The sequence below is a fragment of the Mastigoproctus giganteus genome, chromosome 9, assembly GCF_048544385.1.
Source record: "Mastigoproctus giganteus isolate SK-2022 chromosome 9, ASM4854438v1, whole genome shotgun sequence".
Taxonomy (NCBI): Eukaryota; Metazoa; Arthropoda; class Arachnida; order Uropygi; family Thelyphonidae; genus Mastigoproctus; species Mastigoproctus giganteus.
The window spans coordinates 195310297-195334989 of NC_143583.1; the positions used below are offsets into that span (position 1 = coordinate 195310297).

Here is a 24693-nt window from a genome sequence, read left to right on the forward strand (position 1 = left end):
AGAATCCAATACCACATCAATGTGCAATAGCTACAGTATAGCTACCTGACTTTTCCAGATGATTATCTCAAATTATATCTGAAAGCAGATGCAATTCATGGATATCTTGCATGGTGATATGATCGAACATCAGACTGGTAAAATTCCAATTAGAATATCCAGCAACAGGTTGCAGTGAATGCGACACCACTCTCAGATGAGATTGCAGATCATCAGATGGCCAGCAGATACTGTTCGGAGAGAAATCTCACTCTGGTACAACCTCTGTGGATATAAACATCCGATTCTTCCTACAAAACATCAAGAGTGTCAAAAACAAACTAGGTGGCCTACTTGACCTACCTTCCTGCACTTTGTAATTCTGACTGAAACCTGGCTTAGAAATGAAATGGAAATTGCTATCTTCACTCAAATCTTGGTTATCACAAATTGGCTGCAAATAGAATTGGGAGACAAGGTAGTGTCTACATCTACGCTTTTACATGCTGTAATAAAGCATAGATGTAGGAATCCCACAAGGTAGTTCTCTCTCAACCCTGCTATTTGCGGCAATTTTTGTCCCATTTATGGATCAAGTTCCAGTGTTCTTATATGCTGATGATATCATGTGCTACTTGCCATGCAAACGACATGTTGGTGATTCATAAGCACGACAAACCTCCTCAGAAACTGTAAACAGCTACCTAAATACATTCTGTGAATATGCCAAATTTTTTGGCGCCTCAGTTATTTTTGAGAAGTCAAGATATTTCATCTTTACTCCAAGTCGGATGATGTCTACTGATACTGCATAATTTTTACTTCTGGAATTAGCAGGAAATGTTCTGATTCCCACTGACAGTGTCGTATTTCAAGGAGTAATCCTCGATGTGAACCTCACCTATAAATAGTAAATCCAAGTTGAGTATTCCAAAGCCTTACAAGCCTTCTGAGAAATGAAAATAGATCAGTGAAAAACTCACAATAAACAAATAATGAGGAAATACCTCGCAACCTACTTCAGCAGTGTGCTATCCTATGCCGTGGAAGTTTGGTCTGCCGCACCTCCCACCAGCCTCAAGAAACTATGGGGTCTCGAATTCAGGGTGCTGAAGTGGGCCAACTTATGGTTTCACCAGATCTACACGACATCCAAATCTGCACTCTGCTCCAACTTTCAATACATGCCCACAGAGCCCATGTGCTAAAAATAAAGGCATTCCTTCATCTGTACTCATCTAAGCATGATTACATGAACATCTGAAACATGATTGGTTGGCATTTACCAGGATGACACCTCCACAGTAGCCCCCTACACGGGTTACAGAGTTTCAATAGACATTTCCCAAATGTAACGTGGGGTACTCTCAACTCGCTCAACATTGACGCTGACCTATGATCTACCGACAAGTCATATCAAGATGACATCTTGGCCTATCTTTCTGTATGCAAAGGACAGGTGTGTAAGTGCCGGTCCTAGTATGCTAACATCATTTTATGTGCTACTCAATTTCTAGTCTTGTGTTTTCTAATTCCTATTGATTCTCTTTTCTGATATTTTTGACTTGTTTTTACTTTTTGGCCTCTGTAGCCGAGTGGGCAGGAGTGGGGGTGCAGTAGCACACACTCTTTGAGTAGACCGGGGTTCAAGCCCCTGACTGCTGAATACGGTCGATCTGCCAACCCACACTAGACCAGCGTGGCAGATTATGGTCCATTTCCCTCAACATGAATTGTTGAGGAGGCTTCCATCCTGCAGTGGGTTGATAATGGCTGCACTTTACTTTTACTTACTTTTTTACTTTTTATTTACTATTATTTTTTTTAGCTTATTTTTGTAGCTAATTTTTTTTTTTAGCCGAACTTTGCAATGCAGCTGTACTTTGTAATTTCTGTATTTTGTCACTTGTGTAGACAATGCATTGTTAGATTCCTCTGGTTATCTGTGTACAGAATCACGAATGTATATGATTTAGTCAATAAAGAATCTTATTATTATTATACTGATGAAGGCACATCAGGCTTAATGCCTTTGCATCAGATGATACAAAGGTTTGCAGGGTGGTTAATAACAGTAATAAGAGTATGCTATTGCAACAAGATCTAGAAAAATTATGCAGATGGGCCTAAAAGTGGCAATTGAAGTTTAACATTGAAAAATGCAAGGATTACTGCATATGGGTAGTAGTAATAATGGAATAACATTATCAACTGTGTGGTATTACATTAAAGGTAGTACAGTTGGGGGTTAATTGTGCAGTCAAACATGCAGTTCTCTTATTAATGTGGACAGGCTGCTAGGACAGCTCATACGGTTTTGTGAATGATAAACAGGAATTTTGCCAGCAGCAATAAGGAGGTGATTATCACTTTGTACAAGGAAATAGTTAGGCCATGTCTTGAGTGCTACATACAGGTTTAGATGCCTCATTTTGGAATGGATGTGGATCTGTTGGAACTGCTGCAGGGAAGGAAGGAGGTGAGGAGAACAAAAGGATATTCTTATCAAAAAAGACTTCTGTTCTGCAAATTACAGTGTTTGGAAGCTAGCCACCTGCAAGGAAATCAAAGTGTTTTAAGGCTTTGAATGGACTGAGTAAGGTAAATGTTGATGGCATCCTTACTCTTGTTCAAACAACACACAACAAGAGGGCATAGATTTAAATTGAGGAAGGATGGTTGCAGAACAGATGTGTAGAAATTTTCTTTCAGCCAGAGGGTAATTGATTGTTGGAATAAGCTTCCACTAGTATTGTGGAATTATTTTTTATTATGTTTATTTATTATTATTTTATTTTTATTGATTTATTTCTGACTGATACTGTATAAACTCGCTTTCTTGCATCATTTGCCAATAATAATACCAATCACATTGTGAATTTAAACAGAAGTTTTCCTTACACACACACACACACACACACACACACACACACTGATTGGCTGTTCACTTAGCTAAAATACATTCGTCTACTAATAGAGGTTTGCTAATAGAGGCTACCACCAGCTGATGAAAAGCCAGTAACGCTTCGAAAAAAGCTGTCCTGGCAGTGAGTAAGATTTTAAAATGCACAGTGGATTTCACTTGTTCAGGTGACGCTATACAATTGGAAAAGATGCACCTTAGGCATGTCTATGGATAATAATATTTGTCTCTATGTTCAACATAAGCCAAGCCTCACTGAAAAATTTGTGGCATTGATCTTTTGAGGAAACAGAATGTTCCTTGTAATTGTATACTCAATGCATCCCCAATTTAATTTATTCAATTTAAACAGAAAGAATTGAAAGGTGATTCTGCAAAAAAAATTATTTTTTATCAGAGTGGACCAAAGAGTGATGTCTGCATATAAATTTATGATTCTACCAAACTGTCATTGAACAATTCCTGACTTCATTTCAACATCTTTAAAGCCATACATTTCAGTGAAGAAGCCAGGGATGAAGTTTTTAATTGTATGAATAATTTCTGTAAAAAACTGTAGTAACTTTAGAAGGTTTAAAGAAACTGAAGAGAAAACCCAAGCAAGACTGTGCAACTCAGCAAAGAGGTTATGAAGAATTGGAAAAAGATGATGTTGAAGATATGAGAGGCTGTCACAGACAGCCTCTCATTTTTTCAACATCATCTTTCTCATCATCTTCAACATCAACATTCTCTCAAGTATGTCAAGCTAGGCTTGCTACTTGGGAGTCTAAAATTCAACATTTAAACTGACATTTAGGCAAGACACAAGTCAAGTGGGCCGAATTTCGAGGAAGTCCACTCGTTCTGTGACCACTAGATCCTTGGCTTGCACCTTCATAATGGTGGGACTGTTAATAAGTTTGGACCCTAAGTCCCATGTGTAAGTCCTGAAATATGATACAGACTATACTGGAAGTGACAACCCAAGTGTAAGTCAAAGTAAGTAGGGGTCGAGTGTGGTATCCACACCACACAGAGAAATGCCACTCCCCCTGCATTACCAGACAATACTAGATGGAAGATCATCATCATTATGATCTTCCTCACTGTTCCCACCAAAAGTTAGGTCAGGTAAGTCAAAGCCTACCATCTTTTATTATCTTCCCAGATCTTGTCTTCTATCATTCTCTCCCACAATTCCCTTCGTTTACACATCTCTAATCTGATCTCTCCCTAGGTGAACCGGTGCAATACCACCACTTTGCTTATTGGAGGCTTGAAGTGGTGGAACACTTTTAGTCCCCAGACCAAAGCACAGGCAACACTGACTCATCTCATCCATCATGCAGTATGATCGATGTCTCTTGATGTTACGATGGACATTACAGCGAGATCCAATCTTCCTTACATTTTAAGGTTACAGCTCTAAAACGATGTTTGCAAGCCGGCCACTAGACTGAACAATAGGTTCAGTACTGGACTGAACCTATTGGTTACTCTCCAGGAGGCTTCTGGATCAGCTAGTGTATAATCTCGCTGCCTCTACTCTGCCATATAGTGACTGGAGGGAGTCCGAGTAGTGTATGCAGTGGAGGAGGATATTATTGTCAAGGCCATGTTATGTTAAGGAGTTGGGTATATTCTTGCTGTGTTTACATCATATCCAAAAATTTAATTACTACACACAACATGTCCTCCTCACCATTTCTTACTACTGAATACATCACGAATAACACAACTCTCTTTTGAAAAAAATTCACTGATGTTTTCTGAGAAAAGGGTGTTTCTGAATCAGTTTCTAATGATGATTTCAAAAATGACTTCCATTTGTTTCCATCACGTCAGATTTCTTCAAAATAACAAAAAAAAAAAAAAAATCTGATTTTAAGGAATTTTTATGAATATTAGCAGAATTCATGCATTGAAATTATAAAACATGCTACTTTAACCAGACTTTAATATTTCAATACATGTTGAAAACACTACTAAAAAAGGACATTGTGGTAAAAAGTCTACTAAACACTCACCTCTCATTTTAAAAACTGATCTACAATGGGTGAAATTTTTGTTTCTTTGATTTTCCTGCAGATCCTTCTACTTCATAGTCCCTCTTCAGCATATAGCAATTGTCAGCGACCATTTTGACAATTCCATCTCCCCTGGTACCTCATCTCCATGTCGAATGTCATGGCAAAACCTCTCATCCCATTCTTCACTAACACATCCCAGATTTTCTGGGAAATAGTTGATGTACCTTGACACTAGTGTTGCAGTCCAGCTTCTTGAAGTTTTCCAACATATTTTTCACTATATTCTTGTAGTTTGAACACTTGTTGTTCCCTAAAAAGTTCTCAACAACAGACCTGATGCTAATCCATGCCTGTTTTTCTCTTTTGTTCATAGATCTAAGCCCCTCATCAGTTTGCAAATTTGAGGTCCTAGGAAAAATACCTTGTTTTAGCTTCTCTTGGGTGATTGATGGGAATTTAGTACAAAGGTAGTTGAAGTAAGGACCTTCCTAAGGTAAAGCTTTCACAAACTGTTTCATCAAACCCAGTTTGATTTGCAAGGGTGGAAGGAGGAGAGTTTGGGGGGGGTCTACCAGTGGTTTATGAACCATGTTCTTTGATCCAGGCAACAAACTGCCACTCTTTGGCCATACCTCGACATCCCAGTGCTTACTCCTTGCCTAACTCACACAAAAAAAAAGCATAGCATTTTTGTATAGCCGTATTGCTGTCCACGTAACATTCCTATCACTTTAAAGTCAGCACAGACCAACCAACCAGCCATTTTCTTCACACTTAATATTATATTAATATTTGTCAGCAACTTAAAAGTTCTCATATGCTTCTTTCAAATGCATAGGGTGAGCTACTGGATTTGACCCGTATTTATTTCCATTGTGGGGCAACCCACCTTTGTGACTCCTTTCTGATGAGTCAATAAAAATTCTCCACTCTGTAGGATGTAACTAATTCCTAAATAGTTCATTAAGTCATTTATGTTACTGCAAAAAACCACAGAATCATCCTCAGAAAAGTAGGGGGCTAGTTCTCATTCAGCATGTCAGTACCATGAGAAAAACGTCACGTGCTAGAAAATTTTTTGACTTAAGTCTAGAACCAATGAGTTATGCAGGTTCCTTTGCTCAGAGACATTTTACTTTACTGACTTTTCAGCAAAAGTTCGATGTGATAACCTCAAAAATAAACTGAACAAACACTAATAAACTCCATACTGCTGCATGGAGCTCTCAAGAACAAAAAACAAATGACTGCAGGCAGTGTTCCCAACATTGTGAAGGTTTAGTTTACAAATTCCCAGGAATTACTTAATTCAATAATACAACTCATGACATCAGCTTAAATTATTTGTGAAAAAATGGTACGTGAGAGTAAAAAACGAATAATATTTCTGGACTCAGTGTAAAAAAAACTGAGTTAAAAACAGCTATCAGTTTGCAAACAATGAAAACCATGCAGAGTGGTATAATCAAACTAATAGAACAAACTTATCTGTCTGTGAAAAGATCTAAACCTCCAAAACACTTTTTGTTTATTTCAAAAATATATGAGGTGTCAGTTCCAATCTCAATGATATCCATTTCCACTTATAGTCTGCCAAACCACACATTTTTTTTGATAGAATCCCAATTATCAGTTGGGATTCTGTCAAATGTTGATTCAACCACCGCTCATTTCAGAGTCCTAACTTTTTGTTATATGATTCCTTTTGTCTTAAAAGTGGTACTTGTGCATTTGTCTGCTCTGATATGCCCTGTCAGAGACTTAGTAATTTTGAATCTCCTCTTTTTTATCTTCTGTGGCTTAAAATCTCTTTACCCTATTCTGTCAAATTCATCTGTTGCCTCTATTTTTCTACTAATGACTTTGAACTCTTTGAAACTTGTCTTTATCTGTCCAACTTTCCCAACAGTAAGGTTGTTTGTTTGTTATTTGGTTTTTAGGAGCATTAGCAACTAAGGCCATATTGCTCCGGGATATGCAGTGGTCATTCCCTGACCTTTCCGCATCCTCCGTATTTGGTGGTGATGGGCTCGAACCCAGGTCTAATCAAGAAGCGTGTGCTACACACTGCTACTCGTGCCCACCTGCTACAGAGGTGCCTAACAGTAAGGAACTTTCCTTAGTGATTTTAATGTTCACAACTCCAGCTGGCTTCCGTTTTCTAGTCACACGAACCCAGCTGGTTGAGATGCTAAGGCTTTTGCAATTACTAATGACAGGTTTTTCATTTACCTACCAGAATACCAAACAATCCTAACCACACAGCCAACATTCTTGATCTTTTTTCACAAAAAAAAAAAAAAAAAAAGCTTCTAAGTACATGGTCAATATGAGTGGTCTTCTAGGCACCTCAGAACAGAACTTGGTGATGATCTCTTCTCCAATGGAGGAGACTTTCCCTCGAGACTATTCTCAACCTAGCATTTGGCATTACAATAATGCAGATTGGGATGATCTGTGAGATTTCTTTCTTCTTTTCCTTGGTCGGATTACTGTTTAAAATCTTCTGATGTCAATCTTTGCTCAAATCATCAGTGAAATCATTCTTGTAGGGATGAAATCTTTTGTTCCACATATCACCTTAAATTCTTGTTCTCTATCTAAACCTTGGTTTTCCAATAAACGTGCTAAGGCTATTCAAGAAAAGAATGTTGCATATTGTAACTGGCTTTCATCCATGTATGTGAGTTCATTTTCTACCTACAAAAAAGCTTGCAGCAACTGTAAATCAGTTATTAATCAATCCAAACTTGATTCTGAACAGGCTAAAGGCAGAAAACTTGCTTCTTGTCCAAATGGTAGTTGAGCAGTCTGGTCACTTGCCAAAGCTATTGGCTGCAGCTTTTGACCATCTATTCCCACCTCTGTCAAAACTGGATTGTTCTGTTGCTCCATCAGCTAAAGATAAAGCTGATCTGCTAGCATTCTACTTTGCTTATAACTCATATATTGATGACCTTGCTAAATAACCTCCTACCATTCACAGTGCATTCAATTCAATGCCTCCTGTGGTCTTCAGTCAAAAGGATGTCCGAAGAATTTTTAACAGGTTTGATGCCAAAAAAGTGCCAGGTCCTATTTTCTCCACTTGTTCTTAAAACCTGTGCTCCTGAGTTTACTCCTTCTGTGTCATCTCTTAATACACTTTCTTATTCAACCAGTGTTTTCACCTTCTGCTTGGAAATTTGATCACATCTAGCCAGTTTCTAAAAAGGGTAACAAATCCCTTCCATTGTACTTACTTCTGCTCTTTCTAAAGTAATGGAGAAATTCTATTAACTGCCAACTCCTAAACTATTTAGAAACCTTCCACCTGATCAACGATTGCCAGTATGGATTCTGCTAGTGTCAACCTACTGGTGATATATTGGATTACATTACCCATCTATGGAAAATTCAATGGAAGCAGTTCAGTGAAACTCCAGTTATTTCCAGAAGCAGTCAGATATGAAGTTTTCTGAGCAGTGCAGACAGGCGGCCGGAGCGGGGCTGGCAGCCTGTCATGGGGTCTTGTCAATGATATACAGGAATTTTACCAGCAGGGATAAGGAAGTGTTATCTCCTTATAAAAGGCAATGGTCAGGCGACACCTTGAGTACTGCGTACAGGTCTGGAAGTCTCATTTTAGGAAGGATGTAGAGTTGCTAGAATAAGTACAGTGAAGGGCAACAAGACTGGTGAGGGGAACAAAGGGGTTCTCTTACAAAGAAAGTCTTAAGGTCTGCAAATTGCAGCATCTGGAGACTAGGTACCTGCGAGGTGATCTGATTGAGGTGTATAAGGCCATGAATGGATTGAGCATGCTCAATGCTGATGCGATTCTTCCTCTTGCTCAGATTAAAAACCTGAGAGGGCATAAACTGAAATTTTCCTTTAGCCAGTGGGTAGTTGATTCCTGGAACAAACTTCCATCTGTCGTTGTGGAAGCTGATAGCTTAAAAGAAATTTAAGAAAAAGTGGAGAAACTTTTGGAGCGAATGGACGGTGAAATGGGAAGTTTTATTATTATTATTTTTATTTTTTTGGCTGATGCTGAATAAGCTTGCTTTCTTGCATCATATGCCTCTACCAATGCTAATGCTAAAAAGTTTCTCTTGACATTTCAAAGGCTTTTGATCGTGTTTGGCATAAGTGTTTTCTAAATAAGCTTCCATCTTGTAGGTTTCCAACTGTTTTTCGTAATTGGGTATCCAGTTTTCTCTCTGACCACTCACTGTGGGCGATGGCCCTCTGTCTTCTAACTTTTCCACCAATGCTGGCGTTCCCCATGGTTTTCCTCTTGTATATTAATGCCCTCCCATTGACCAGAAATCCTATCCACAGTTTTGCTGATGATGGCAGATTGCATTTCACCTTCCAGTTTGGAAAACCTTTGCCTGCACAAACAGTTTCAACTTCTCAAATGTCCACTACCAGTTCCCCAAATGCTAATCTCCAAGTAATTCTCCAGTGGGGTAAAGATAACTTAGTTGATTTCAGCTAAGTTATCTTTCTAAAAGTGACTTCTAATCTCTCTCTTAACATAAGTACATCTAAATACTGTTTCCTCTGCATCTAAAAAAACTTGGTTTTCTCTTTTGCTCTAGCTGTTACTTTTCTTCCAAACGATTGTTCACTCTGTACAAATTGCAAATCCACCCTACTATGGAATATTGTTCCCACATGTGGGGCGGTGCCTCCAAAACTTCTCTCAGGCTTCTAGATTTTATTCAAAAGAGGGCAGTTAGATTAATTAATGATCCATTTCTAACAAAAGAATGGATGAGTATTATATCTCATTTCTGATAAATCATGTAGTATACTTATTGAGTGTATACAGATCAGGAATGGATGAGGATTATACCTCATCCCTGATGAAGTGTATAAGTAAAAGTAAAGTAAAGTGCAGCCATTATCAACCCACTGCAGGATGGAAGCCTCCTCAACAATTCATGCTGAAGGAAATGGACCATAATCTGCCACGCTGGTCCAGTGCGGGTTGGCAGATCGACCGTATTCAGCAGTCAGGGGCTTGAACCCTGGTCTACTCAAAGAGCGTGTGCTACTGCACTCCCGCTCCTGCCCACTTGGCTACGGAGGCCGCGTGTAGTATACTTAATGAGACTGTACACACCATACAGATTGTAATTGTGGATTTTAATGTGACCTAATGCTAATTCCATGGCATACAACACTGTTGAATATAAGCTGCATTCATCAGTTATCTTGTCAGATATAGTGTTATCTGGGAAGATGGCAGTAGACCTGCCAGGCAGGAAGCCAGAGTGGTGGCCTTTCTCCCTTTATTAATGGAGAAGTTGCATGATGGTATTCAGGCATGCCAGGGTGTGGTGAATGCCTTAATGACTTGGCCACATTCTCTACTATGATGTTAAATTCTCTTAGTAAATCTCAAACATGAATACCAAAGGGACTGTTAGCAGTCTTATGACTGTTATAGAGGTTTTCCCAGCATGGCTCAAAAACAGATGCCCATGTAGAATGATTTTAGTTTAAAGGTGTACTGTAAAACAATTGCTTTCGTTAAAGAAACAAGGATGGTTCAGTTGCTTTGACATGTTTTAGCAGACACTTTAGCGAATTCCCCCTGCCCCAAGAGTTTGCAATTGCACATCTGTTATGCTCTAGGATTGATAAAGGGTGTGATGTGTATTTTCTCTTCATTTTCTAGACTTTGTCCCAGATGACTTTTGCTGTCACTGCCTGGCTGATGGAAGATGTGAAGATGGAAGATGTGAACCAAGATTCCTTCTGGCTCTCACATCTAACATAAAGTGCTTTGGCATATACAGGTTTGAAGGCTATTAGATTTTCTGTGGTAGATATCGACAGAACATCCCCATATTTTGTTTTGTGCCTTCCTCACTGCTGTGCATTCCACCATGGTTTCAGAAAAAGTGGAAACTGATTCGATGTCTTCGGTATTGAAATTGACAGCTTGGAAAATACTCTCTGTGATGTGCTTTGCTGCATCATTAATTGGCTCCTCACTGACTATAGTTGCATTAAATGTTGCCAGATGTCTGAAGGCATTCCAGTCAGCACGATCAATCTTCCACCATGTATCCCTAGATGGATGGCATGGCCTCCCTCTGCAAAGGGTGGATATCACAGGGAAGTGATCACTACCATAAAGGCATTTTTCAACCTCCCATGTAAACACAAGGAGGAAGGAAGCAGATGGAAAGATCAACGGCAGTAAATGTACAGGTAGGTATAGAAAAATGGATTAGAGTCCGAAGCTAGAAGGGTGAGGTTGTTGTTTCCCAGCATATGCTCTATTGTCTGACCCCTTCCAGTGATGTTGGTGCTATCCCACAGAATATTATGTCGATTGAAATTCCCCAGTAGGAGAAAAAGGGCTGGCAATTGCTTAATGAAATCATCAAGGTCTGCCTGGGAGATGTGATCCTAGGTAGGAAACAGATTGAGCAGATAGTCATCAGAAGGAACCCAACTATGAGGCAAATAGCTACAGCCTCTGTAGTAGCCAGTGGCATAGGTTGGAAAGGGATATCCCTAGATCCCTAGTTCCTGCCCATCCTTACATGCATCCCTAGCCATGAATGTAAATATGTCTCCTGTAAGCAGAAGCATGTTGGCTTGTACTTATGCAGAGGGGTCTAATGCCTTCATTATTTTGACAGAAACCACGACAGTTCCACTGCACAAATTTGAATGTGGACATTACGTAGATTTGCTGAGTCTGTCTGGGGCTTCCAAAGGACCGAGGGCTTTGCTTTTTCAGTCTTGAATTTATCCTTTTTGGGGAAGTATGGATGTTGTACAATGTCCATATCTTCTTCTGCAAAAAGTTCCAAGACTACATTTTCATTTGTTGTGGGCAGTGATTCAGGCTTTTTGGTATCTTCCATCTTATTTGATTTAGGTAGAGGTGGAGCAGTTAGTGGTATCGATATGGGAGTGGCAGCTGACTGATTATTTTGCACTGGTTTTTCAGTGTTCAATAAGTAGTGTGCAGTGGGAGCAAAAGATTCATTTGGTGGGATTGTCATATCTGTTTGAGTTCCAACAGATTGCTTCCCTGCAGCCGTCTGAACATATGTGGGCTTATTGTTAATTATTGACATTACCAGTTTTCTTGCCTCCTGATATGAAATATTCAGCTTTGCCTTGTGTCGCTGTATTTGCTTTTCTTGTTTCCACTGGTGGCATTCCTTTGATAATGTAGGGTGCTCACCTTCACGGTTGACACAAGTGGGTTTGGTGGCTGTATGTGTATTGCTTTTGTGGTTTTTTGCACACCACACTGATCACAGGCAGGCCACATTTGAATGCTCATATTTCTGGCATTTGAAACATCATAGTGGGTTTGGAATGTATGGTCCTACATTGCAATTTATTACCCAGCTGTTATCAAATTAGATGTTGAAGTATTAAAAGTAAGGATGTTTCTGGTTGGTACTAGCTTCCCATCACTACACATGTAAATTATTTTAACAGCTGTCATTCCCTATGGCTTCAGTTCAGAGTAGATTTCCTCCTCTGTAACCTCAAAAAGATCCCACCCTGAGATGACACCACTCAAATTCGAGAGGTGTCATTCTGTGTGGTGTCACGGTAATTGGTATTTCCCTGATTGATATTGTTCGGAGTTGCTGCTCACAGTGCCTGTTGTTTTTTGTTCCATTTAAGAGGTCCCCAGAACGAAGCCTCCTAAGTGATTTTGGGGAACCTGCTAACCCCTCTAAACCCTTCTGTATTAAAAAAAGGCAACATTTTCCCAATAGGTTGCTCAGTTTTTGAGTACATTAAATGGAACCGGATAGTATTTCTGTCTGTGGTCTCTTTGTTGCATTGGCAGTTTGTTTCATGGTTTTATTTTCTGAGAGGGGCTGTGTTGGGACCCCTGAAGAAATAACATTATCAGTATTCGTAGTGTTTTTTTTTTTTTTTTTTAAATTATTATTATTATTATTTTTATTTTGTTCAGTCCTGGGCTCCTCACTCACCACAGAACCCAAATGGGATACCCACTACCTGGAAAGCAATAAATGTGCTTAGGAGTGGGCCACCAGGCCTTATCCAGACAATATACCCGCACTGTCCCCTGGACCATGAGGTATAGGGGCATGGAATTGGCACAGCTGACCCTTGCAGGAGAACCCACTAGCCAAATAATCCTGGCCAAGCTTTCCAGGACCACCCGCCTTGTTGAAGCAGGGACCAGTTTGATATTCCGAATAAAAACAAAAAATCAGAATTAAATCTTTAAGACCAAAAGTATTCAGACACTGCTTCACAAACACTGTTTATCAGAAGTCTCCCATGGATGCATACAGGCTGAGACATACTAGTGTAAATCTCATGGGTCTGTCTTTGCAGCAGTAACTACATTAGAAGCTAACATGAGTCCCATATCAGAACTTAGTTTCAACAAGGATGGTGGTTAGATGCTAACACACAATTAATCTCTCTTGAGTGCACAACTTTGATTTGCCCGAACCTCCCAAAATCTACTGTGATAGATGTTATTCAAAGATTAAACACCATAGTTGAACCTCAAGGAAAAAAATTAGGAATTGTCATAAGCTCACAGAACATGTTGGAAGAACAATAATGCAGAGCTAGTTTGTGCCTCATGTATGTTATCTGCAGAAAATATCATGGAGCAGGTCTAAGTGGCAGCAGGGACATCCTTAAGTATGTCAACCATCCACAGGAATAAATGCACTGCCTTAGGTGCAGTGGTAGGGTCCAATGTTAAATGGTATTTGATGTCACTCCTGAAATCCACGGATTCCTTAACACTGTCAGGTGCTATGGAATGATGAACGGTGACCGGAGAGTGCTTCCTATCAGAGTGCATCACCTTGACCATGAAGTTCAGTTGAAGCAGTCTGGTGGTACGGGGATGTTTCAATATGGTAGTGGACGTTTCAGATAATTATGCAATGGGTATCAGCATCAGTATTATCACAACAATAATGCTCCATGTCATACAGGACTCATTTCTTTTGAGGTGGCTGAACCCAACTGAAAATTTGTAGGATGAAATGAAATGCTGATTATGGTGTAGATAAATAGGTTTTCTTACAAATTGGTCTGGCAGCTGCTTTGCAGACAAATACCAAATTCCCCAAAATGGCTTTCTTCTAAATGAGCTCCGGTAGTTACTTTGCAGGAGAAACAGAAGCAATTTCTGGCTGACATTTACCAGAAGTGGATAGAAAATATGTACAAAGGTGGCCCTGCTGTGTATTAGATTTTTGAATTAAAAGTGCTTTTGCAACTACCTGTGTATGTTGAATACTTTTGGTCATACAGTGTTTGAGCTCAGGAAACTTTCCAAAGCACTCTGTTTGCAAACTTTAATAAAATTCCATGATATATGTCTAGCCATCGTTATTCAAACTCTGTGTCATATAAACTTATATAGAAACAGACATAAGGAAAATAAAAAAACTGCAATGGTGGCAATAGTAAATGAAATATACAACCATGGAAAGTTTGCTGCTGCATCTCAAAGCAGCATGTTTTCCCCACGTCAGTCAAATATCCAATCATGTTATAATGACTGGATAGTTTATCAGTAAGCAGACTCATGGCATGTCTTTCATCGATTGCACCTATGACCGACAGCTGCTGTTTATTCATACTCCATATCTATCAAGACGATACAAAGGGGGCATAAGTCCAATTTTGGTTATTTTTAGAAAATTAGGCCCTCAGGGGATCAGAAAATTTTTCTCTTTTTAATGGTACAAAAGGTATAATTCTAGCTCATACTATTATGAAAATATAGACATGGTAACATAAAATAAACTTCCACTTTTACAGTTCTTTATAGTCTTAAGGGCACAGAATGAATTCTGCCCTTAAGACCATCAAATGTCATTTTTCTCAACCAGTCAAAAGGGCTCAAGTTGATTTAAATAACCTTGACTCTTAACTTTCATTGTGAGTACAAGGCAGTAAGTCAGTTGAAAACTTCTTTATTTGTAATTGGATAATTTAAATTAAGCCAAAAAGAATTGCTTTTCATGTGGGTGCAAGTATTATGACAATATTACATGCATTTTAGTAATTTTAATAATAAATCTTAAAATTAGCATTGATAAAACTTGTAATTTTTAAATATTTTTTGGGTTTCAATGATTCCTAGTAAAAGATATTTATCTTGCTTCCCAACTACTAGTCAGTCAATATTTCTTGCTCAGAGAAACACACGGCTTGTTACCAGTGCAAATTTTATTAGTGTGAAAGTGATTTCATTTTTTGAATTGTGAGGCATTCAAAATCATGATTAAAATGGCTTTAAAGAGACACCAACCTAGTAGTAATGAAGGTAAGAAGTGATTTTTATTATTATTATAAACTAACAGCATAATCTTGAAATATTTATTTTTAAAATTTATTAAGTCACACTCACCCTTTTTAAAATTAATTTGGTAACTAAGCAATATAAATTCGAACGAACAGAGGGGTGAAGTGGAAGTGGTTATTTTTATTTATTTATGTTACTTTTTTTTTTTTTTTTTTTTTTTTTTGGCTGATGCTGCATAAGCTTGCTTTCTTGCATCAAATGCCTCTACTAATGCTAATGCTAATAATTCATATTTATTTTTAATAAGCCCTTATCTTTTGGGGCAAAACTTTTTATCTTCCTTATTTTATTTGCTTACTTTCCAAAAAAGTTTATATAAATGTGATAACATTAGCAACTTGTTGGATAATAAGACTGAGGAACCTATGTCTGCACATGCATTAAAAAACCAAGAATTGTTAATTCCTATGATATGTAGAATTTTTATTACTATAAAAATTATCCAATACTGATTTATTATTATAAAATATAAAAAATTGAAACAAAGACGTTATTTTACTGAGTCTGACTTGGACCATAAAATTTAAAAAATATAAAAACTTTAATTAATACATCTGTAATATTGCCTTCATAATAATATTAATTACTTTTTTACTAGTATTCTTATGATGCAAAAATTGCTTTTCATAGAGTTGTTCAAAGAAGTTCTTGCTGGTGGTGATGATTCTGATGAAGACAAGACATACTCCCTTCCTATAGGAGTGACTCGAGCGAAGATGAAATAAAAAGTGTCCAGATGATCTTCAGCAAAAAGAAGCATTCTGATCCTGTAAGTCTTAATTACAATATTAATACCATGCTTATAGAATCCAACAACTGCCCAACTCCAACTAAAGAAAATGAAGATAATCATGTGTTTCAAAACACAATTAAGAAGTAGCCAATGATAACACTTCCACAGACTCACCTCCCATAATAAAACCCACAAATCAAAGTGTTAAACGATGTTTAAGACAGGAAAGAAAAAGAAATCTGCACGCAGGAAAATTCTACAGAAATGCCAACGGAGTTTTAATACCCTCAAGAAACCTCCAACAAATGAAAATATGTCGAAAAGAATATATGTTATGTTATATCATGTTGTAAAAAGTGCAGCCATTATCAACCCGCTGCAGGATGGAAGCCTCATCAACAATTCATGCTGAGGGAAATAGACCATAATCTGCCATGCTGGTCCAGTGCGGGGTGGCAGATCGACCGTATTCAGCAATCAGGGGCTTGAACCCTGGTCTACTCAAAGAGCATGTGCCACTTCACTCCCACTCCTGACCACTCGGCTACGGAGGGATTGTTATGTTGTAGAACTGATTAAATCAGGCCCAAAAAAAAAAAAAAAAAAAAAAATTTTTGTTCATTAAAAAAGTGGGTCTACAAAAAAAAGGGGGGGGGGGGGGAAATTGAGAATACCTATTATTATTATTATTTTTTTTTTTTTAAGTAAATGGCCAAAGGTTATCTGTGTGCAAACTGTGTTTCTGTTCTACTCTAAACATAAAACCTAATTTCATTAGAAATGTAATAAAAAATAAGAACAGTGACAGTGGCACTATACAAGATGACAAGAGAGGAACAAATAGTCCAGCAAATAAGAAGACAGAAAGTGAATTAGAAATTGTAAGAAAATATATTTCATTATTTCCTGCTAATGAGAGCCATTATAGCAGGAGAAAGACATTAATAATAATAATAGCAATAAGAGCTTAATTGACGGTATTCACCTCAATTGATCTACTTAGTTACATGGTATCGAAGTGGAAATGAAGTTTAAAATAAGTTAAAATAAATAAAGACGGAACTGTTAAAAACCTGTAATTAAAATTTTCTCAAGGAAGAAGAAGTGCACTACCTCGTCCCTGGTTGTCATTTATAAAATATTAATATGAGAACAAGGTGAAGCCAATAGTCACAACGAGTGACTTTCGTGAAAAACGTCTTCGGTTGGCAATGATAGGAGAAAAGGAATTATGTATTTAAAGAATTCCTATGTTCCCATGATGCATTTCGAGACATGTGGGAACTTTACGTGCGTAAGGTTCCAGACCGGTGAAAGTTTGGTTGGAAGTTTCAAAGCTGTTATTATTAAGTCGATTACATAACGGTATGTTAATAAGCTCTATAAATCATCTAAGCAGGAGAAAGAATAACAAAAAATTTCTGTCACCTTAACTTGAGAACTTATGTAAATTTGTGTTGTGGTGACAAACAAATTCACTTTATAGAAAACTTTATAAAATGCAGTTTCATCAAATGAAACTTGCCTTTAAAATACCAAAAGCAAGACACTTGCCACCGATGTGACACATTGCAATTGAACTTAACAGTTAAGAAAGAAATTAAAGAAAATGAAGACTAGATAAGACAAACATGAGAAATGAAAAGAGAAGAAAACAAGGTAAAAGCAAAGAAACCAGGTTTAAAATGTTATTCACTTGATCTCCAGTGATATATACAGTTCTGATTCTTCCATAGCCTTCTACAAGAGACAGTTATGTATTTTTAATTTAATTGTACATGGCAGCACTAATGGGGAAATCAATAGCAATTACATATGGTATGAGGCATTAGGAAGAGGGAGTTAACTAATGAAATAGCTTCCTGTTTTTACATTCGTTTACAAAGTTTGCCTCCTGATTTTACACAAGACATTTTATTCTGATGCATGTGGCAGTCAGAATAAAACATATAACAGTGGTGTTTATGAAGGCATTGTCTACACTTCCCAATTTTTAAGTTATTGACCACAAATTTATGGTTTCTGGACATTCCCATATGGAATGTGATGCTGGTTGTGTTTTGATAAAAAAAAAAAAAAAGAAAAAGTAAGCTTGAATTCCCCATCTATCATTCCCATGATTGGTCTCAAATTAGTTTGTCAACTGGGACTAAAAATAAATTTAAGGTGTATAAGATTAAACAAGAAGAGTTTTATGATTTTTCAGGACTTCTAAAGGGACTACTGGTGTTTTGTACAAATGATATTGAGAAAAAAGGTTACAAGTATCATAACATGCAGTTCAGGAAAAATGATGTTGGAAATTTCTATTTTAAAGAAAGTTTATTGCTGGAAGAGCCTTTTAAAGTGGTGAATTTTCAAAGAAGGGACCATTATTTATCAGATCTTCCCATAAACTGTGCCTACAACAAACCAGTTCTTATTTTGAATGGGGGGAGAATACAGACCTTGTCACTTCTCTGTCTAGTTCCATCTGTGTTTCATGGATTTTATAAATCTCTGACATAAAGTAACTGAATAAGATTCAGATTTAGTTGACTCAGAAGATAACTAATAATTTTTTTAAAATTGTTAATTAAATCGATCTGAAAAATGATATCAGATTAAAATTTTTTTCACATTATGCAATTTTGCATTGTAATGCAAAAAAAAAAAAAAAAAAAAAACCATCACATTAATAATAAAATAAACATATTATGTATATTCTGTTCCTTTTCAGTAATTCCTATTGACATCCTGACACTAAGTATAATTAAAATACAAACTATAATTTCCATAATAACAGAACTGCAGTTACTCAAAAGGGCTCATCTCCTCACAAACTCAGAACATTTTTTGGTATGAAGGGCTCAACTGGACTTTACACCAAATTTTTCCTGCTTAGGAAGCTGAAATTTCAATCTTCAGTTATGGGTGGCACTAAATGGTACATTAAAACAAAGTGTTATTGATTGGAACTATTGTTTTATTTATTTTTTCTGATTTGCAACAATTTTTCAAAGTTTGTTTTGGCTTTGAAAAAATAAATAAAAAGGGCTTACAAAGTGAGGGCTGAAAAATTTTCCTCAGGCAGGCAATATCCTATAATTTTCAATTCTGTGATAATGATTGGCAGTTCTTAGTTATCACTTTGGTAATTATAGGATATTGTTCATCCCAGGGAAGTTTCTTGAGCATCACTTTCTAAGCCATAAAAAAAAAAAAAAAAAACCCTGAATAATGGTAACTTACATTGTTGAACACTGTTTCCCCCTCACTTTCAACCACATCATGGTGTTTGGCTGACACTGTGAAAACTTCGCTGCTTCCAGAATGTTGCAACACTTTCCATGGTTGCATTTAATTTACAATGAAAACTATCAGGTTTCAATTTTTTTCATGTTTTAAACTTAAAATTTAGAATGTGATGCTTCAAAGGTTTCCTAAAGTGGGCAAATATGTTATAACTTCAGAAGATTGTGTCAATTTTATGCAGTAGTTGAAGATCTGTGTACTTTACTACCATGAGTCAGTGCAGTACTTCAATCTGGAATTTTCAAAGAGCCACAAAGGCTATTATATATACAGTAAATCCTCAATTTAATGGATTTCGAATTTAATGGATGGATAAATAATACAGTAATGTACATATTAATCTCGACCATATTATTTTTTCTAGGTTATATAAACTTTCAGCTGTTATTAATTAAAAATGAATAATAATTACTCATTTCCATTATTGTTTTAATAATTACCTACTTTTATTTTTATAATCAAATTCAGAAAATTGTTTTTTATTCTTTCTGAAAATGTGTTCAAATAGTTGTTTTTCCAGATTACAGATAACAGTAGGGCATGTGAACTTAAATGTGGCACAGAAGTTAGAGCTAATTGACAAATTAAAATAAGGCGTCTCAGTAGCATGCATTTGTGAAATTTACGGCATAAAAAAAAACAAACTGTTTCTGTTATCCGTAAATGAAAGGCCAAATTGCAACATAATTTTATATTGTACAGTACTATATATTGTGTTAAAGTTTTTTTTTTTACATTAAGGACAATAAAAAATGCTCCCCCCCCCCCATGGGAGCATTTTTTATTGTCCTTAATTTAACAGACTTTCGGCATTAACGGACCCCCCCCCTCCCCCCTATTAGTCCATTAAATTGAGAGTTTACTGTAAGTCCAATTGTCAGATTTATGAGATTCAACTGTACATGAACCCAAGAAAGGCACCCCATAAATAAACTTAAAATATACCTAAATCATATTTTACTAATTATAATTATTTAAATTCCGTATATGAAAATTAGTCATACCCTTTGTTTTCTTGCTCACACTCTCCCTCCTTGTTCTTAAGTTCATTCTATTCTGATCTGTTTCAGGTTTCTCTTCTTCATCTCCCTCAATGGCAGTATCCTTATCAGAATAGTCTTCTCCAGCTTTATGTTTAGTTGTTACTGTCCTTTTAGGACTATCTTCCACACCCATACATGCTTTAATGAGTTCTGCAGCATTTTTTGAACACTTTCTTTTTAAAGGTTTGGAGTAGACTAGAGAAACATCCAGCTGGGAATCTTCATTTTGAACACTACACTTATCATCGTCCACCACATACTCAGGCTCACACTGTTTAGCTGTATCTTGCACACCTTGCTTCTCACTTTCTAGTTGTAAAGATGGACGGAATGACTCTTCCTTTCCTTTGTCTAAGGCCACGTCTTCCTGTTGGGAAGGAACAGGCTGAGATGCAGCTAATGAAGAATCTACTTTTGTTTGGTGAGTGGCAACATCCGCAACAGCAACAAGTAAAGAGACAGTGCCGTCTAAGCAGTCATTTTTACTCTCCTCATTTTCCGTGTTATCTGTCACTAATTCACAGTTCTTGGCACTTGTAATTATACATTTTTGTGGCGAATCACTTCTGCTTTCTAATGCACTCAAACACTGTTCTGATGTTGCTATCAAAGAGACTGTCTGTTGTGTCTCTACAGTTTTTGTTTCACTGGTATCTACACGATTTTCTGATTCTTTTTGACTTAAATGTTGTGATTCAGCAGCAGTATTTTCAGTATTATTATCTACAGATAACTGCTCTATACAACACGTCTGTTTTTTTATTATGAGAGATTCTTCATTATCATTACTATTGTTATTACTATTATGGAGTTTTTCTTCAGAACTATAACGTTCTGCAGTCTCGGGATCCTTCTGCATCTTAGCATCTTTTTGCACAGAAGGCACTTCCTCAACCTTATTCTCTTCAGCTAGGTCTGCACATCTGCTTTTGCAAGAAGTTGTATCTACAGAAACTTTATTTATATTAGCAGGCGGTTGCTGAAACTGCTGGTTCTCATCCCCCACACTCACACTATGCTGTAAAGTTCCTTCTATTTCTAAAGGGTTTCCATTCTGTTCAAAAGAAGAAGAAAGAGAATGAGAAGATCCAGTTACTGCTGATGTAGATATAACAGTTGTGGTTGAAGAAGAAGGAGAAGTTGTGCAGATGGTCCCTTTAGCAGAAACAATTTTAAAGGATGGAGATGTTCCTGTTACAACAACTGATTTCACAACAACTCTGTTTCTTAGAGCTGATCCACCTGTTTGTGAGGTAACAGGAACATTGGTTTTCACAGGAGATACTTTCGAAACAACCAGGCGAACTGGAGATGGTGAATGAGGATTGCTAGTTGATGGGGAAGAATGTGTAGATGATGATGAACCAATAATTTCTACGACAGCGGGATTAGATGTCGACCGAACAGACAGGCCAGAAGCACCACCTGGCAATGTAACTAACTTGATAGGAACTGTTTTTGAAGGATTAAGGGGCACAACAACACTAGTAGTAGAACTGGTAGTAGATAGAACAGAATGAGGACTGGAAGCAGAACTATTGAGACTTCCTTTAAAAATTAATGTCACCCTGCTACCAGTTGATGCATCCGTTGCCAGACACCTGCTTGGAGAAAGGAGTGACGTCACAATAGAATTACCAGAAGTATTTCCAAAACTGGCCATCTGTTCAGCTGGAGATATTACTAATTCATCACGCTTTGTCTGCTCTTCCAGAATTACAGGTAACCTATTTTCTGGAAAATTGCTATCTTTTTCTGACTTAAGCTGAGAGGTTTCCAATTTTCTGGATGAACTGGCAGTGTTTTCATTGACACAATCTATTTGCCTATCAACAGAATCACACTGAGCTGAATAACTGTCTGATTTTGGGACAGTTGACTTGTTTATTTCTGAACACACTACATCAACAGAAGGAGATATCTGACATGAATCAAGTTCTGAGATAGACTCAAGCCCCAATGAAACTGAAGTAGTTTCACTAGTATTGCCAACGTTTATTTGTTGTCCGGTATCAATGTTTTCAGAATGTATATTTGGCAGTTTTGGTGGAGAAATATTACTAGAGTTTTCTGAAGGTTTTTCTCTACTCTCTGACTCTTTATTATCTCTGGTGGTTGATCCTACACAGTTCTCATTTGATGGCTCCTCGTTTTCTTTACTTATTAAAAACTGGGTTGATGAAGGGGAATCTGAAAGGAAAACAATTCAAGTTATTTGAAATTCCATAAACCATTATAAACACCAATAAAACATTATTGCTTGAAATACTGTTAAATAAATGTGATTTATTTCAGAATAATGGAATAAATAAGTTAATTTAAGAAATGTAACAAATAAGCTTATAAACAAACATTCTTAGGCTACTCACTAGCATTGTTTCTACAAACTGTTATGATTAGCAAAAGAAATAAAGAGATACAGAGGTATATAGTCTTTCATAAATGGTGATGCTGAGATGTTTTTGTGTTTGAAATGTTATAATTAGACATCTGATTATATGTATTTGCATATGCAAATGTTGTGGCCATTTTAATTATTAGTAGATATGAATGCATACAATTCAAATATTACTAATAACACTGCATAATTCATTAATTCGATCAGTTTCAGCCACTAAACAGCGGAAAATGTGATTTAAGTCATTGGAAACAACTCATTTAGCATGAAGAAACTGGAGTTTGATCATGAAATACTGGCAGTAATGGAAAAGAGTTCACTTGAGAGAGAGAGAGAGAGAGAGAGAGAGAGAGAGAGAGAGAGAGAGAGAGAGAGAGGAGAAGAAGAAGAAGAAGAGAAAGCAGCAAGGAAAAATTACCTGATCAACTGCTTTTAACCACACCACATACCTCAGGAGAAGAAAAAGAGTGAGTAAGCAGCAATATCTCTTTCAATAAATTAAGCAATCCAGTTTTCAAATAATTTTTGAAAAAATATTGTATAAATCAAAACGTTCCAGATGAATCCTTAAGGAAGCATTATCTTACTTACCTGCCTCATATGGGCAGACCGCCTATGTTCTAAAACTAATGACAATAAAGATGCTGTGAAAGATTTCACACAAAAATAATAATAAAAAAAAAAGTCTCTATAATGCTTCAGGAATGGACAGAAAGTTATAATAATGCCCTACTGCTATGCTCATTGGTGATTACTTGTTCTTAGACTTCAGGGCTGTGAAGAAAAAAAAGAAAAAAAAAAACCCAATGCTGTCTGAAAGATGAAGAAAGATGCAATTTTAATAGAGAGAAAACATCGTCATTGGTTAATTTCTAGTTGGTAAACAGTTTTCTTCAGTGATGGATCTTCATTTACTTTAAATACAAATGAAGGGACAGTGTATCTATATCATTATCAGTGAACAGTTCAAACACAAACTGTACACTGCGGTCTGTAAACCATTCAACAATGGTAAAAAAAGTAAATTGCAGCCATTATCAACCCACTGCAGGATGGAAGCCTCCTCAACAATTCATGCTGAGGGAAATGGACCATAATCTGCTACGCTGGTCTAATGCGGGCTGGCAGATCGACTGTATTTAGCAGTCAGGGGCTTGAACCCCGGTCTACTTAAAGAGCGTGTGCCACTGCACTCCCGCTCCTGACCACTTAGCTATGATGGTAATCCTACCTACCTAACTGCATTTTGTGCTGGACAATTACTTATTATTAAAGTAATTGTGCATTGTAAATATAAATGCTCAGGAATAACATCATGTTCTAACACAGTATTGTCAAGATTTTGGCTGGTTGGATCCCTTTTGTACACTTTTAAGAAATTGAAGGGTGCTACCAAAAAAAAAAAAAAGGAATCACATCTTAAATAGTTGCCCGAAAAAAAAAAAAAAAAAAAAAAAAGATGAAACCCGCCCATCTCACACTTCACTGCTTCTTATATGATTTTCTATTTCATATAATCAAATGTAATTAGTCATATAACAAAATATGTGCAATTTTCCATTCCTCCCCCCACAAAAAGGTAAACTTTGAAGAAATAAATTAATTAAATGAATTTTGGCTTATTCTATTTAATAAATTTGCATGTGGGAATTTATAGGCAGATATTTTTAAGTAGTCAAGTTTTATTTTCAATAGTAGTAGTAGTAGTAGTAGTGGCACTTGATGCAAGAAAGCAAGTGTAGGAGCTTATGCAGCATCAGCCAAAAAAAAAAAAATAACACCATACCCTCCAAATGCCTGTCCAGTTCCTCCTTAAATTTATTTAACCTATCAACTTCCACAACGACAGATGGAAGTTTGTTCCAGCAATTAACCACCCGCTGGCTAAAGGCAAATTTCCGCACATCTATTCTACATCTATCCTTTCTTAATTTGAACTTATGTCCCCGTAGGTTCGTATTCT

The 24693-nt window shown here is 36.9% G+C and overlaps 1 protein-coding gene across 4 annotated transcripts in view; it reads right to left on the reverse strand.

Moving 5' to 3' along the window:
- LOC150080999 (uncharacterized) overlaps positions 1 to 24693 on the reverse strand; it is a 342313-nt gene that overhangs the window by 94652 nt on the left and 222968 nt on the right. For all 4 annotated transcript variants that reach the window (XM_090381533.1, XM_090381534.1, XM_090381532.1 and 1 more), the window contains one exon: positions 20294 to 22522. In XM_090381533.1, coding sequence (XP_090237659.1) covers positions 20294 to 22522 — 2229 coding nt within the window. The remainder of the gene's footprint in view (positions 1 to 20293; positions 22523 to 24693) is intronic.